The sequence below is a fragment of the Zerene cesonia genome, chromosome 12 (genome assembly GCF_012273895.1).
Source record: "Zerene cesonia ecotype Mississippi chromosome 12, Zerene_cesonia_1.1, whole genome shotgun sequence".
Classification (NCBI taxonomy): Eukaryota; Metazoa; Arthropoda; class Insecta; order Lepidoptera; family Pieridae; genus Zerene; species Zerene cesonia.
Window position 1 is genome coordinate 6132622 of NC_052113.1, and position 17634 is coordinate 6150255.

The window sequence follows — 17634 nt, forward strand, 5'->3', positions numbered from 1 at the left end:
CGTGATCGATTTTCATTTCAATGCTATAAAAAATTTAATGCCACGAATTTCTTGGTAATTGTGGAAATTATAAAATTATTGAAATACGTCTCAACGTTTTGAAGACATTTATTTGGGTAAAACAAAAAAATATGTATAAATTTTTCTTTCCTTTCTACAAAATCATTTAATCCATGAGATGGCAAAATGTCAGACAATTACACAATACCAGCGAGTGACCTCTCACTGGACCGCTTTTGATTAGCTTCTACTTATAAGGAAATTGCGACCATAACTCTACAATCAAAATCTAATTTTATCAAAACATATCATATTTTATTACTTTTGTAAAAACTATATATTAGTACTTTTACTCCTTGATAACAAACAGATTTAATTTTTTTTTTATTTAACTGGTGAATTTTTGAATTTTGAACCATTTTTGGATTTTTTTTTAATTTATGTGTATATTACTTTAAATTGTTTTTACTGGACCTGTAATATAATTTTATATATATACATGTAAAATATTTGTATATTGTTTAGTTGACATGCAAAAATGTTTAAATAAATCACAAAATAATTTTCCAATCCAATTACGCTGTTCAGTCTATGACTTGATTTTATTTTTATTCTGATTATTAATAATTTGATTTTTTCTTATTGTTCTTTTAAAAATAGTCAGAAAATGGATTATTTTTATCGAAACAATGGGTTATAGATATTAAAAGACTGTACAGATTCCTTATAAATATTGTGAAAAAGGAGTTCGTAGATCTACCTAATTCTCGAATTGAGCAAGGTCAAAAACTACCAACTTTTGGAAGGATTTGTAAAAATTCGAGTTGGTAACACTGTGTGCGGATGCCCCAAGTGTCAAGTTATGTCAAAAGTACGACTTAAGAATTTTTCTGTCGCATGTTTTACACATAGTTTCAATTACCCGTATTATTATACTACTCTTTGGTTTTAATCAAACGTTACTAGTGTAGTTAGTACACATAAAACACTAACTTGTTGTTTAAAATTTATATGGTACACTCTTTAGCTTATATGGTTATAGATTGAACTCTATAATATACCCTCTGTGATATAAATGGCGTTTAGAAAATAACCTCAAAATAACGTGTAAATGTTGCACGTTATTCCTTGTATTTAATTGACCAATTGTCTATTTCAATTAATACAATGACGGACAAAATAAAGTAAGTGTATTTTTGTTTCTTATATTTATGTAAATATATGATATGTAAACATAAATTTACATAGACAAGAAAGTATATTCTAATTTAATTCATATCATCTTGCTCCAGTTAAATTTAACTTTATAAATCTTTGAAATTTTTATGTTTCGAGTATTTCATACATATACAAGTATTTATATATAATACTTGCTTTTCGCCCACGGCTTCGCTCGCGAATTTTGTGTGTACAGAATTTTGTATGTAATTTATGGATTTTGGAAGGAAATGCAGTATCACAATTTTTCACGATTTCAAAAGTGTATATCTTGTCAACTATTTATTTTAGCTCTTATTAATTTTTAAGTACCTCTTTGTTTCCTATTTGCGATTTTTTTTTCTCTGCTGGTTACATGTATAGCTAGCCACCACTTAAAATATTTATTTTTTTCAAATGAATAAAGCCTATAAGTTGATTGTTGGTTTTTATGTGATTGACACACATACATTTAGATAAAACAAATTCTAAACTTTGTTATGGGGTCTATTAAGCATCCATATTGCATAGCAATTGCTAAAATAAAACTGGTTATTATTTTATTATATGATATACATCTACGAGAATATTCACACACTAGTTTTTATCATATATGTGATTGATATTATGATTAAAAATGCTAATTTCAGAGTCAATAACAAATTTGATCTGGATGGGAGCTATGAGATGTCAGATTCAGAAAATGAATACACGGAGAAGGAAAAGTCAATTATAAAAAGTTTACATAAAGAAAAAGATGGAGATTCCAGTAGTGAAGAAGAAGTATATAGGTTTTCAGAATCCGAAAATGAAACAGATAATAATGATCTTGAAATGGCAGATAGTGATGTTGAGGGTCAAGAGAAATCAGATGATGACTTACCAGATTCTAAGGCATGGGGTAAGCAGAAAAGATCATATTATTCTACTGATTATGTAGATGAAGATTATGGAGGTTTTGGAGATGATGAAGAGGCAGCTCTCATGGAAGAAGAAGAGGCGAAAAATATCCAGAAAAGGCTAATAGAACAGTTAGAGGAAGATGATTTTAAACTAGATTTTATTTCACCTTTGCAGCCAACAATAGATGAGAGCAAAGAAACTCTTATCAAAAGTGATTTAAGCCAAATGTCTAAGAGGCAGAAATTGCAAATACTTGAAAAAGAAAGTCCAGAATTTGCTGGTCTTATTGAAGATTTCAAATCTAAATTAACAGTTGCAAAAGATGACCTGCAACCAGTGATCAAACTCATAAAAGGAGGCAGATTACCAGAATGTACTGCCTCTAAATTTGTTAAAACTAATTATGATCTTATTTTAAATTACTGCACGAATATTAGTTTTTATATTTTACTCAAAAGTCAAAGAATCAGCATACAAAATCATCCAGTTATAAAACGTCTATATCAGTATAGGCAAATGCTAAACAAAATGGAACCTATCTACTGTGAAGTAATAAAACCTCAAATAGAAAATATATTAAATGCTGTTCAAAATAAAATCAAGTTGCAGATTGTAAGGGCAAATAACAATAAACGTAAATCAAGTAAGGGATCACCTGAACAGCCAAATAAGAAATTGAAATTAATTAATGCTCTTCAAAAAGATGAAGGTGAAGATACAGGAGTCTCAGATGAAGATAGTGAAATTGATGGTAATGATTACTTCAAACCTGGAGATGTTGAGAACAATAAAGCTAATGAATCTGATGAAAGTGGATTCTCAGACAATGAGGAAGGAGGAACAGAAGATATCCAACTGCCTCCATCTCAGAATGAAAATATTGTAGATGAGTTGAGTGAAAAGCGTCAAATAACATATCAAATTGCCAAAAATAAAGGATTGACACCACACAGAAAGAAGGAGCAAAGAAATCCCCGAGTTAAACATAAACTTAAGTATAGAAAGGCTAAGATAAGGAGGAAGGGTGCCATAAGAGAACCAAAAACTGAGGTTACAAGGTATGCTGGAGAAGCTTCAGGTATTAAAACAAATGTTAAAAAGAGTATTAAAATTAAGTAAACCATTTATTATTAAATGTACTGTTTTTACAATAAAACATGTTCATCATATGATTTGTGTAGTTTTTTCTTTGCTTCAATGTTGCCACCTGTAACAATTAATATTATTAAAAAAAATATAAAGTTGTTATTGCATAAATTTATGGGCCTATATGAACAAGAATAATAAAGATAATATAACGATAATGATATGTATGGTGTTTTATTTATGTTTATATATTTTCCAATTTCTCACACAAAATCTCTTTATTATAATATAATACAAAGTATAAAATACTTACAGTTTTAATACTTTATCTTTCCCTCCTGATGCTACATAGGATCCATCTGGTGACCAATCAACAGCATAGACTTCATCTGCATGTCCAGGAAGGTCCAGCTCCAATTTCTTTGTTTTCATATTCCACACTTGAATTATAAATATTTATGAAAGCACAGGCACAATAATATTTTCCTAACAAGCAGAAGGAAATATTGACATGTGATTTATATTTTTACCTTTTAATGTAGAATCAGCACTTGAACTCAGTAGTAACCTCGAATCAGCAGACCAGGCCACCATGTAGACTGCTTGTACATGACCTCTGAGGGTAGTTATAAATTTTCCAGTTGCTGCTTCCCACAGTTTTACTGATTTGTCAAATGATGCTGAAGCTATAATTCTACAACACAAGTGTTAATAAAATGAATTATCAAATTTTTTAAATAACATTATCATTACAATTTTTTTTTAGTCTAAAGGCTGGGTGGCAATACTAAGTGGTTTGCCGCATGGTAAGCAGTTACCACTGCTCATGAAGATTCGCAAAGGCACTAACTTTAAGGAGAAAGGGTTATCCCTTTTATATTTAATTAATTGTTATTATAAATAGAAAAAAGGAATGGGCTGGGAAAGGTGAGGAAGAGGAAATGGGGGCATCCGGCTTTCCCACTCACTGTACAAAACACAGTAGCATGAAATGACAACATAAAACAATATAAGTGAAAAATATAAAACACAGTTTTCATTTAAAACTCACCTTGAATCTGGAGAAAATTTAACATCATTGATTAACTGTTGGTGGCCAGTCATTCTTGCAAGGGGACGTTTTTCTTTTTCTGGGATCCAAAGAAATAGAGTGAAATCATCTGATCCAGAAACTAATCTCTCAGTACCCTGCTGACAAGTTTGTTCATACCTTTCTAAGGCTCTTTGTTGAAGTACTTTCTCTAAAAGACAGATAAGTAACTATATTACATTAAAAACAGTTATACTATACAAATTGCACAAACATAATGTGAGACCATTTTTTATTAATGGAAAAGCAAGCTGAAAAATAACAAAAAATCTGTTATTTCACTTACTATTATTTGTAGGATCTTTACAATCAAGAATTGGATGAAATGGTCCTGTCCGTAAAACATAATCTGTGCTTAAGGCTAATGTATTAACCCAATGAGCATGACCCTCTAGTGTTCTGCATAGTATTCCATCATCAGCTCTCCAAACCTGAAAAAAGAAGCTGCATATATATAAAAATGAACAATATTTTATTTGTTGTTAATTTCGACTTGTAAGTTTGTAACACATATATTTAATATTTAACTTAGATTCGCATGATTGATGAAGCTGGAAGTTAAAGATTTACATACTTGTTAGATTTACATTTGTTATTCGTACCTTAATTGTTCTATCTTGGGAAGATGTGTAAATTAGGCCTGTGCCTCCCCATTTTACACAAGTAACTGCTTTGGAATGCCCAGTTAAACTGAGTATAGTGACACCTGTAACTGTGTCCCAGATTCTGACATCACCATCTTTAGAAGAACTGGCTAGTTTACGGCAATCTGGATTTCTGTAGATATTCAATACATCATTCTAGACTAGTTATTCATTTGGCCTATATTTTATGAGTAATGGTAATGGTAACTTGTGAGTGCAGTACATAAAAATATTATATTTGATACCTTAAATATGGCTCCCATGCTAATGCTGTTATCCATTGTTTATGTCCAATCATTGTTTTACCAACTTGATTACCAGATACTGGATCCCACAGCATAACACGCCCTTGTTTGCAAGCTGATGCTAACTTTGAACCATCGGGTGACCAACTTATGCATAACACCCAGTTGCTATGGCCTATAAAAATTGAGTTATTGTTAACTAGGTGTTTCACATGCAGGCAACACCATAAGCTAAAAATACATACTCTAATTTTACATTAAGGTGTTCATTTAGAAAAAGATATTTGTATGTGTCTATGTTAAAAATTGGTTTTTCACCTATTTAAAATCAAATCTTCCAAATTGGTGCTGTGGTTTATCTGTAAAAGTACAGAGAAACACCAAAACTTTTAATATTCATTTTACCTCAGCTTACCTTTACATACATGCAATGGTGTTTGGGTATTTATATCCCAAAACCTTACTGTTGTATCACCAGAACCACTGGCTAGATGTTGACCAGATGGACTGAAACTTGTTGATATAACAGCTTCTGCATGACCTGGTATAGAACTATAACGAATAAATTAGAAATCATTTGACATCATTTTATTTAAAGCTTTAAGTTAGTTATATTATTTTATTACCTTGTACATCTTGTTACTGGGCGTACTTTGAAAACGGCCTGTTGCTGGTATATAATTTCGACGACTTCTTCGGAGTTTAATTTGCTGATATCAAGAGCATCTTTAAGTGACGAGGTTATTTCAATATCGTTGACGAAAAACAGAAAAGGTTTGTCTTCCTAAAACAAAACTTGACATAAGCATACACAGCAAATGAAATGAAATAAAGGTCTCCGTTAATTTATAGGTTTACCTCTTGTAATAAAGCATTACAAATAAGAGTTAATTGATCTTTAGTAACATTTAATGGTAAGTCAAGAGGACTTCCTGTTTCTTCTCCAGTATCTGACTTAAATCTGGCCTGTACACATGTAGGTAAATCACTGTCTGTTTCCATTTTTCAAGTAATAAATAGTGGGTTTTGCTCTAATAAAAAAATATAACCTTAATTTTTTAGATAATCGTATCCTAAACAATCTCACATTGATTTGACACTTCTTTTAGATATTTGACAAATATGTAGATGCTGACATAAGCCGTCAGCCAGTGATGTTCAAGATTGTACGGGGTTTATAATAAAAATGTAGATAATAAGAAAAAGTAATGCAGCATAAATATTAAACAGGTGGGTAAAATTCCTTTTCTACGTAACGTACCGAGTTCTAGTGTGAGTGATAATAAATAGGTTTTATAAAAAGCGTTAATTGAAAATACGCATCATACGTTTTGGAAGTACTTTTGACTGACAATTTGCCAATTACTTGCAAATTGTAGCAAAAAAAAAACAAATAAAATGGCAACACTTTTACAAATGTCTGACATCGGCTTTTTACATACGTGTTGTGTTTATCCTTCTAGTTATTAAATCTAAGCTTTGAAAAGTTAAAATGAAATATCTCTACATTTTAATATTTATGTGTTCTTTAGTTTATTGTGATGAGCATACACACACGTATAAAGATGGAGAGCAGGTAGTGCTATGGATGAATACTGTAGGCCCATACCACAATCGACAGGAGACCTATGCTTATTTTTCTTTGCCGTTTTGCGTTGGAACAAAAGTCACAATAGGCCACTATCATGAGACATTATCTGAAGCCCTTCAAGGAGTTGAATTGGAGTTTAGTGGTCTTGATATCACTTACAAAGATAATGTCCCAGCACAACAATTTTGTGCAATCGAACTCGACGAACAGGCCTATAAAGCACTTGTCTATGCAGTGAAGAACCATTATTGGTATCAGATGTACGTGGACGACCTTCCAATATGGGGTATTGTTGGTGAAATTGATGGTGACAATTACTATATCTGGACACACAAGAAGTTTGATATTGGATATAATGGCAACAGGATCGTTGAGGTGAATTTGACTGCTGAGAATAAAGAGAAACTATCATTAGGTGCTAAAATCCCATTTACTTATGAAGTGAACTGGAAGCGTAGTAACATACGTTTTGAGGATCGATTTGACAAATACTTAGATCCCAATTTCTTCCAACATAGAATCCATTGGTTCAGCATATTCAACAGTTTTATGATGGTTATCTTTTTGGTAGGACTTGTATCTATGATTCTTATGAGAACCTTAAGAAAGGATTATGCTAGGTATTCTAAAGATGATTATCTTGATGATTTGGAGAAAGACTTGGGTGATGAGTATGGTTGGAAACAGGTACATGGAGATGTATTCAGACCTGTCCCACACCTCGCCCTGTTTTCTGCTTTAATTGGAGCAGGATACCAGCTCACTGTTGTCACATTAGCTGTTATAATATTTACCATTTTTGGGGAACTTTACACAGAAAGAGGGTCTTTATTATCTACAGCTATTTTCATCTATGCAGCTACTTCACCAGTAAATGGTTACTTTGGTGGTTCTTTGTATGCTAGGATGGGTGGAAGACTTTGGATTAAACAGATGTTGTTGTCTGCGTTCCTATTACCAGTGATGGTGTGTGGCACTGCATTCTTTATAAACTTCATTGCTATGTATTACCATGCTTCTCGGGCTATTCCTTTTGGGAGCATGATTGCTGTAATGTCCATTTGTACCTTTGTCATCCTGCCCTTAACTTTAGTAGGGACAGTACTAGGACGTAATTTAGCTGGCCAACCTGACAATCCTTGCCGTATCAATGCTGTACCGAGACCAATACCTGAGAAGAAGTGGTTCATGGAACCATTTATCATTGTTATAATGGGAGGAATACTACCATTTGGATCTATATTCATTGAGATGTACTTTATCTTTACATCTTTCTGGGCATACAAAATCTATTATGTTTATGGATTCATGTTGTTGGTGTTCCTGATCTTGATGATTGTCACAGTGTGTGTGACCATTGTTTGCACTTACTTTCTCTTGAATGCTGAGGACTACCGTTGGCAATGGACCAGTTTCCTTTCTGCTGGAAGCACTGCTCTCTATGTCTACTTGTATTCATTTTACTATTTCCTTTTTAAGACAAAGATGTATGGCTTATTCCAAACTACTTTCTATTTTGGTTACATGGCATTATTCAGTTTGGCACTAGGTATAATTTGTGGAACAGTTGGTTATATTGGAACCAGTTTATTTGTGAGAAAAATTTACTCAACTGTTAAGATCGATTGAGCTGGTGCAATTCTATAGGTTATTAATAAAATGTATTGAAGAATGAAAATGTATCTCTTGGGTAGCTTCTTGAAGCAGTGTTTCACAAAATTAATTGTTTTGAAAAACTGTTCTATTATAAGAGATATTGAATAGCCAAGGATCTAATTTTGGGTATATATAAATATAATTTCTTTATATATTGATGATAGAGTTAATCTATATGATATTCATCAAATATCTACACTATAAAATTATAAAATCTAATCATTAGATAAGAATATTGTAATTCCATATGGGATCATTATTTTGATCAAAAATTTTTAAAATTGTCTCTAGTTAAAATAATGCAATGTAAATGAACTGAAATTGTATCTTGCATGATTATTCTTTTTATCAGTTATTTGACATTCAATTATTGTGAGCTTAACATTCTTTGTTAAGTTTTAGGATTCAACTTTATGTTATTGTTCAATTATAGAAATAGAAAAATTATTTTGTTGTAAGTTTACTGCAAATTATGTTTTAAACAAGCCAACATTTATCTATGATATACCTTTAACTACTGTACATCTCGCAAATATAATAATAATTATATATTTATATCACAAGTATAAATTTGTGACTAATTCATTGTTAATTTTATGGCATCTCTCAATTATTTTCATGGATCACAATAATATCCTATTAGTCAAGAATTTCATGATTTAATGATCAATACTGGCAGGCATGATGATTAAAATAATGATAATACTTCCATATTCTAAGGAAGTACTTGAGTATTATTTAATCTCTTGTTAAAGTTATGAAGAATGAATGTAATATTTAGGGATTCAGACTTGTTGTGAAATTAGGAAGCACTTAGATCCCTAAGAGTGTGATCATTATAGTTAAGGTGTATTTAGGTTTAATTCTTTAAATACCTATGTAAATATTATTATATATAGATGTTGACACTTACAAGTATTCCATAGCTTTCTTTTGTATTTATTTGAGTATGAGGTTAATTCGGAAACTTTTATGTAATGCCATCCATCACTGAAATTGTAATAAATATTGTGAGAAATAAAGTGACTATGATAAAATATTTTTCGTTTCAATTTTTAATACTATTTTAAGAACGGAACAAAAATTATATCATCAATAATATGATTAAAAAGAAACAAGTTTTATGATTATCTGTAAATTTTAATTTGATTTGAGGGTATGTATACTAACTATTAAGTACCTATTATTTATTCCAACATGTTTTTCATCAAAACATGTGTATGGAAATAATGCTAAGTAGTAAAAAGGCTACAATGGTCAATGATATTTTATCTATGTATAGATGGGTAGAAAGATAAAACATTGTTTCGTCAACTCAATGATAAGGACACTTAAAGAAAACTATTAGGTAAATTCAACTTTTTATATTCATTTCATATCATCATTTTCAACAAATTCTTCAACATCAATGGATCCTTTTTTAGATTTTTTGCCACCCGGTGTTCTCGCATTAAATGCGTCAGCCGTTCGTTTTCTAAGTGCAGAGACATCTTCATTCTCATCAGTTTGGTCGGCCCATTCCAGCACCAACCTCCTACCGTAAAGATGGGTTGACTGACACAAAGCTTCGAACGCATTCTGAAAATAAAGTTAAATACACTTTATTAAATTTATAGATGACACTCTACTAAGCCACTCTACTTAGTTGTACTGTTATGTTATGTTTATACATATACGTGGATTTTACGACAAGAATAAGATGCAAGTTGATAAAAAATCATTTTAATTTTCATAGCACAAATGGCAACGGCGAAGCGTTGGGAACTTGATATATTTGTGTATCTATCTCGTTCGTAGCAGCCTTTTAGGACGTCAACTGTTGGACATAGGCCTCCCCCAAAGATTTCCAAAACGACCGATCACCAGCGGCCTGAGTCCAGCGGCTCCCATATAATATATATAAATATAAATATGTGTATCTATCTATAAATGTAAAATTATGAGGACTAACAAACCTTAGCATCTGCTTTTGAATAGAAGTCAATGAACGCAAAACCACGATGTTGGTCAGACTCTGAAGTGAATTTCTTTGGAAGCCGCAGAGTTTTGATTTCGCCGAACGCCCTTAAATATTCAGGGTTAAGAAATTAAAATTTTAAACAGTAGAGAATTAATTGTCAAAAAACGTAATTGTATTTACGTAACATTATTCAACTTTATTCTATTTATTATTTCTACTGCCTTCAGTAAGAACGGTCTACGCAAGTTAGTATTGTTTATGAACTTGTAAATTACTTATGACTATTAATAAGATATTAACACGATAAGAAATTTTTTGCATTTTTTAATGTTAATATTATCGCAGTACTATTTGTCAAAATAGAATAATCATGTAACCATTATTTCCGGTTATGTAAGATAATAAAATATCCTCGGTTACACAACAAAATATATAAATCCACCTAAACTACTAATATTTGTTGTTAAATTGCCCAATGACCTTTTTAAAACCAGTTTGGTTAGTCGAAAGGTTTGAGTTAAATCCTAACTAAATATAAAGAACAAACAAAAAATTCCATCTCTCTTTTCTATATAAAATGGAAAATTTTGGAGGAAAAATTCGTGTATAAAATTATGATATTAATTAAGACTAATTTAAAGATATTTTGTAAGCTTGTGTGTGTGTTTACAGGTCGTGAATATCAAAGTAATATATCAACATAAACAACACAAGGAATAATAAACTAAAGAAATAATAATACATTTGCAAATTTACGATTTTTTTTTGTTGGTATTTTGTTATTTCACAAATTAAACATTATAATTTATATTAAAAACTTGACGTCAGAAAAGAATGAATGCAATAAATATTCTATTACTAAGTGCGAAAGAAATAGACGTCAGTCACCAAATATAGATTAAAAAATGCTTAGGAAACATACATAGCGAGTAGTGGTACAAATGGTGCCACATTATTTACCATTATTTATAAGGCCTTCGTCCAGTAGTGGACGTACCACGGCTGTATATAACACATTATAATTTCACTTACCTAAATATTTCGTGCAATTCTTTTCTATTAGCTTGGAACGGTACATTTCTAACGAGAATTTTTGTACCATTTTGTGTTGTTTCCTTAACACTCTTTTTATTTGTTTTCACCTCAGTTCTGCAAATATAAATTATAATAGGATATTTACATACAGACAGATTAAGTACAAAGTTTTTAATACGAGTACATACATATTAATTCATACATGCAATGTGGAAGTACTGCTCGGCACGATTGGTTAAGTTTGCACTGGAGAAGTTACCACACTTCCACAGAAGATCGATGTGAAATGGTAAAAATATCCCGTTTCCTTTAATTCAGACTCCCCGTTTGTTAACTTAATCTCATCGTCATTTATTTAATCCTTAACCCCTTAAAAGTGGTAAACCCATTTGCAGATACCCGTCTTCTGCCTAACATACCACACATATAAAAAATTACTCTAAATTATATCTGGCTAAGGTCAGGATTTTTACTTACGAGCTTTAGAGAATTTAATTTTTAGTTTTATAGCATTGAAATGCCATATAAATGAGAAATTTTTAAAGATTAGAAAAAAAAAATGATCACGATGCGATTCGAACACGCGAATTTTTGACAAAGTGTGGTAAAAATTTTCTCGAGCTTTAAGAAGTTTTTAACTCACGTATTTCCTCTTTCCGATCGTTTCATTTCCAACGTTTTTTCATCTAAAATTGATCCTTGAAGCGATTTTAGTGCTTCAGTGGCGTGCTCTTTTCTGCAGAACTGTACAAATCCGTATCCCATAGATAGGAATTTGCCAGGATTCTTGGGATCCTTCTTTTTGGCTATTGTCACACTGTGTAACTTACCACAATTGACGAAATGCTGAAAATGCTTTTTATTAGATCAGATATTAAAATATCACTACTTATATTTTATCGTAACGTTTTATGAAAAAAGAAACTATTATTTAAATACAAACTAAACTCTTATTTTAAGCTACTTGTTAAGTAAATGCATTTTTACTTTTTTCAAGGACTCCTCTGTTGTTCTAAAGTTAAGGTTCTTTACAAAAAGTGTTGTATCATTCTCCGGTTCCTCTTGTACTTCCTCGTCTTCTTTAGTATCTTCCTTAGTTTCGTTAGGAGGCTCTTTAGCTTCTTCATTTCTACTTATATTACTTGTAGCATTCATTTTTTCCTCTTGAGTAACTATATCATCTGTTTTATTATTATCAACTACAGGCTTCGCTGATTTTTCAAACACATTTTCTGGTGCCCATTCAAGGTATAATGGCGCTGCTTTGAATTGCGAATATGCAAGTTTGATAAATGCTTTTTTTGCTTCATATGGTTCGATGAAATCTACTAGCGCTGTTACACCATGTTTTGGCATTAAAAACCTTGCAATTTGACCATGTTTAGCAAATAGTGTCCTAATTTCTTCCTTATCTGTACCAGCTGGTAAATTTTTAACGAGAATACAAGTTTTCGATCTCTTTTTACTGGGCTGAAATAATGAATTAATTTAATTTTTTTATTTTATTTGATATTTTTAAATTTCTATATGTTTGTAATTAATTTTAAGTAAAAAAAATATATATTGATCAGGCCCTTACTCTATTAAAAGCATCTAAATACACTCCATTGGCCTCCAAGAAAGATTTAGTTTCAGCTACAAGTTGTGTTTCACCAAGAGCAAGTCTCACAGCGGCACTAGTATCTGTGGAATAAGACATGGAAAAAGCTTTCATTTCAGGAGAAGATATCAGTTTTATTTAAAGTTAAAATTTACTTTTTTGTAAATAATCAAATAAATTAGGAATTCATTCCTTCTATATGAATTAGTATAAAAATAAAATTTGAAAGTTTTTATCTTCATATATCAATCAAATAAATCAATATCAATATGCTGTAAGAGGATGGATCAATTTTTTTGACAGGTTTTATAATGGTTCTTTTAAGATATGAACATTGTAATCGATTAACGTAAAAGTAATTAACTTATTTCAAAGATGCTTGCATACACACAAAAAATAACATAACAAATAATCAAACGGAAAAAGAAATGAGCAAAGAATAAAAATGTTTCCTTACTTTTGTTGTTATCATTCAACAATTGTTCTTTTGTTGTATTATAATTTGCTGCCACGACATCGGCGACTGCATTAGCGCCCAAAAAGAGTGTGTTCCAATTGTGTGACGATCTTGCTTGCTCTTTTAGTTTTTTCGCCTTCTTCTCCTTGAATGACAGGCCAGCTGCATACATTATAAAAGAATAATTTAGGAGATTAACACTTATACAATATTTAACTTTTACTGCAGATTGAAAACTAGGATGAAGCACATTATACAAGAATAATTTAGGACTAACACTTATAAAATTTTTAACTTTTACTGCAGATTGAAAACTAGGATGAAGCATTGTGCCTTAAAAGTTATTATTATAAAATAACATTTTGTATTTAGTTGGAAAAGAAAGAGATTTTTGTATACTTTGTTTGTGTTTGTTTTCTTTAGAGTTTCTCACACTACTACGTTTTTTGGTGTTTGTGCGCTTTAGGTATACAAAATAATGTAACTACATTGATAATATAAATGGAGGTATCAACAACCCTTGTATCATACAAATGTTTTAAAAATCTTAAGATTCTTTACCATCGTCATCATCATTGTCAACTCGTTCTGTTTTTGCAGGCAAAAGGTGAAGCATTCTACCGCAGAAGGCTGTCCCATCCAATGTTGTATAAGCCTTGACTGCATGCTCTGGCATGACAAATGTGACAGTTGCAAATCCTTTTGGTTGACGGAGAATGGGATCTATCGGCATATTTACTTCTGCTAAGGGACCTGAATATCAGAATATTAATCTTTAAGTATAACATTAAGTATAGAAAAATGCTCTACATATTGTCTTTGATTCAGTTGCATGTACGGGAGTTACATGTGTGTAGTCTTTATACAAAATATGAACATTTGTCTATGTATGTATTATTGAAGAATATATGAAAGCGTTGGGGTATATATATATATATATATATATATATATATATATATATATATATATATATATATATATATATATATATATATATATATATATATATATATATATATATATATATATATATATATATATATATATACCATACCCCCATGGTCAATGAGATTTATTCTACAAACTTACCAAATTTTTCAAACAATTTTGTCAATTCATCTTCAGAAACAACATATGGCAAATTACGAACAAATATACTACCACTTTCACCAATACTTTCTCCATTAAATTCTTTCTGTAACAAAAGGTAAGGTGAGATAATTGATAAATTATTAACACAAACTGTAACGAAGCAGACCAGCGTAATTTCGAATATTTTTGATTACACATATAATAATTTAAATTCAATTATCTGTTTATTTTTTTTCAAAGCAACATGTACCTCCTTTCTTTTCTTAATATTTTCTTGCTCTTCTTCTTCAGCGGCTTTTTTGGCTTTATCTTCATATTGATGTACATGTACTCTGTGACTCCCTAAAATTTTTTTGTTATAATTTTATTCAAATACTTGGAATGTAACTGATTATATTTTAAGCATAAACAAAAAGATTCTCACCTAAAAACAATTTGTCTTTATTAAGAGCTTTTTTCAGTTCTTTTTCTGTTCTAAATCCAACATAACAGAAACCAGCAAGCTTTTTTCCCTTGCCCAGTGGCAACCTTATAGAGTAAGGTACTAAAGGTTTGAAAAACTCTTTGATGTCTTTCTTTTTGCATTTAAAAGGTAATCCATTTATCTGAAACCAATATTCTTTAGATAACAAAAGTTGGTTGACTAAAACAATCAAATTGCAACTGGATCTGGAAGAAAAATTATTTTAGTTACATTTTACTGAACATATAATTACACATCACTATGAGTAGTATGAAACAAAGCCACTTTCCCTGTCCCTATGTATGCTTAAAATCTTTCAAATTACGCAACATATTTTGATGGAGCTTTTTTAATAGATAGACTGATTCAACTTAACTTAAACTACTTCGAATTTAATGCGTGTGAAGACGTATAAGACGAAGAAATATATATGTGTAATTATACAGAAGAAGAAGATACTTAAAAATTATGAGTTATCATATAATGAATCTTAGATATGCCTATCACATTTAATTATAATTTTGTGCATACTTTTACATAGAATAATGGTCTATTTCTTATCTTCTTAGGCTCTGCTGGGGCAACTTCAGTGACTGCATCATCTTTAAAACCATCAACTTTTTTCATCAACACTTTCATATACTGAAACAAAAAATTACATAAAATACCTATGTTTATATACAGGAAAAAAGGAAATATTAGTTCATACTTCAAACAGTAATTTTTAAATTATTTTCTTATTGATTAGGAACCAAATAAAAATTCCTTGATGTAAGCAAATAAAAAAAAAAGAAAGAAAAAACATATATACATCTAAATCACTTATTTGTGCATTGGCTGCTTTATTTTCCTTTGATGGTGTATCTTGTTTATTATCAGATTCATTTTTTTCATCCATCCGTTCATCATTTTGGTTCTCAACTGTTTCATCTTCCACTCCACTGTCATCATTGTTCTGACTTAATTCTGTTAATGCTTCCTTGATCCAAGCCGTTTTATCATTAACATGTGCTTCAATAAACTCGGCAAAAAGAGGGTCACTTTTATGCTGGAAAAAGAAAGTTTTAGGGCATATAATATTTTAAAATATTCCTTAAAAAATGGTCATCATATCACATCAAATAGTAACATCCTAATATCATGGGCTAGCTAGAGAACTAGCTAGGTAGCCTTTTGGGAATTGAAAACACTTCCCACCTATCTGAAAGTTTAACTTAAAGTAATATATCACTCCTTATATAAATTTTGTTCCTGGTTGCACAAATTTGGAGGTTAAAGCATTTTTCATTATTTCTTAAAAAATTACAGTACTTGTACTGAGAGTATAATATAATTTTAGATCAAATCACTATCTAATACAAAGTTTTTTACCTCCAAATTTCTGTAGCACAAATACTATGTCCAACACTCACTACATTTTTATTCATTAAGTCTGTTTTGTTTCACTGCTTGATAAAGAACTCCTACAAGTCCTTGCAATAGCTTTTTATTTTTTTTTTATGTATCCTAAATATTTTTCCTATAAATATAGGGGTTATTTAAAATGTAATGTGAATGTAGTGGTAAATGATAAAAATGTGTGATTCAAAATGCTTCTTTAAGAAGTTTAATTGAATAAATAAATGTTTGAATTGAGTTTGAGTTTGTTTTTGTTGTTGTATTACTTTTATGAAAATACATTGTGCATTGTGCAGTATACAAATATTTCTTTTTGTACCTTTTTCAGTAATTCTTTGATTTTGTTGTTATTTTTTTCAGCTTTGCTTAACTTCTTTTTTGGTTTGCTAGTGACTTCAGTTTCTTCCTTATGTATTTTTTTATATGCTGTACTGTCACTGGCATACTTGCTCCACGCTCTGGGTTTCTTTTCGTCACCTAAGTTTGCACAACTTTCAACAGATATTTTCATGCTATTTATAAAAGTTTCATTGAAATGTTCCCTGGCTGCTGCGGCTTGTTCTTCTGTTCGATATCCAACGAAGCCAAAATTTCTAAATTTGCCATCTTTTGTATATTTCAGTTGAACGTCCGTCACTTCGCCCTTTTCTCCGAATATTTCTTTGAGTTTTTCTACTGTAACCTAATAAATAAGTTCATTTGATTGCGATTTTTCGATGTAAGAACAAGATTAATTAGCAAAAAATTCTTACCTTGTTGGGTAAATTTTTAACAATTAGTCGCGACATTTCGAATTGTGTACTAAAAACATCAAGAATTATGTTAACAAAATTAACTGCAGGAACCAATTCAAAACAAATCCATGTGTTTGGTTTTGACTTTTGAAGTTAATTTCACAATTCACAGAGTAAGAACTATGATTAACTTTGTTGTCAAAAGTTGTCAAAAGTTGATAGTGATGTACACGCTTATGCGCATATTTCACTACAACGAATAAAGTTGTCTTTATTCAGTCGATCCTAAATTTAAAAAAGTAAAATTTAAAAAAAAACAGGCTAGTATGCTAAATTCACAAATTAGCATGGTTTCTGACTGACTGAATCATTTAGAAGCCTAATTAGAAAAGCATTTAGGAACCTTCCTAACCGCACTTAGTTATTATTATTTTTTTTTATGTCATAGCGGGCAACTGAGCTGGTGGTTCGCCTGATGGTAA

The 17634-nt window shown here is 30.6% G+C and overlaps 4 protein-coding genes across 5 annotated transcripts; 2 read left to right on the forward strand and 2 right to left on the reverse strand.

The window, feature by feature from the left end:
- Positions 1–841: 841 nt before the first annotated feature.
- Positions 842–3407, forward strand: LOC119830694 (something about silencing protein 10). Its single transcript, XM_038353792.1, has 2 exons — positions 842–1184; positions 1848–3407. The coding sequence occupies exons 1-2, from the start codon at positions 1168–1170 to the stop codon at positions 3217–3219; spliced, it is 1389 nt and encodes a 462-aa protein (XP_038209720.1). The 5' UTR covers positions 842–1167; the 3' UTR covers positions 3220–3407.
- LOC119830693 (notchless protein homolog 1) lies at positions 3289–6273 on the reverse strand. Of its 2 annotated transcripts, XM_038353790.1 has the most exons (10): positions 6024–6273; positions 5792–5949; positions 5581–5717; positions 5166–5340; positions 4879–5053; positions 4563–4707; positions 4238–4427; positions 3717–3880; positions 3500–3626; positions 3289–3307 (listed from the first exon to the last, which is right to left on the reverse strand). In XM_038353790.1, exons 1-10 carry the CDS (start codon positions 6165–6167, stop codon positions 3295–3297), a joined length of 1428 nt encoding a protein of 475 aa, XP_038209718.1. In that variant the 5' UTR covers positions 6168–6273; the 3' UTR covers positions 3289–3294. The 2 variants fall into 2 exon arrangements, with proteins under 2 accessions (XP_038209718.1, XP_038209719.1); XM_038353791.1 differs by lacking the exon at positions 3289–3307 and having other exon boundaries at positions 3496–3626.
- A 292-nt stretch (positions 6274–6565) lies between these two features.
- LOC119830665 (transmembrane 9 superfamily member 3) lies at positions 6566–9450 on the forward strand. Its single transcript, XM_038353737.1, has one exon. The coding sequence runs from the start codon at positions 6658–6660 to the stop codon at positions 8383–8385; it is 1728 nt and encodes a 575-aa protein (XP_038209665.1). The 5' UTR covers positions 6566–6657; the 3' UTR covers positions 8386–9450.
- A 320-nt stretch (positions 9451–9770) lies between these two features.
- LOC119830781 (probable RNA-binding protein 19) lies at positions 9771–17353 on the reverse strand. The gene is made up of 15 exons (XM_038353923.1): positions 17171–17353; positions 16738–17100; positions 15832–16068; positions 15552–15662; positions 14982–15162; positions 14808–14899; positions 14555–14660; positions 14026–14217; positions 13465–13626; positions 12987–13090; positions 12395–12877; positions 12051–12253; positions 11405–11521; positions 10368–10476; positions 9771–9990 (listed from the first exon to the last, which is right to left on the reverse strand). Exons 1-15 carry the CDS (start codon positions 17204–17206, stop codon positions 9781–9783), a joined length of 2706 nt encoding a protein of 901 aa, XP_038209851.1. The 5' UTR covers positions 17207–17353; the 3' UTR covers positions 9771–9780.
- Positions 17354–17634: the final 281 nt, after the last annotated feature.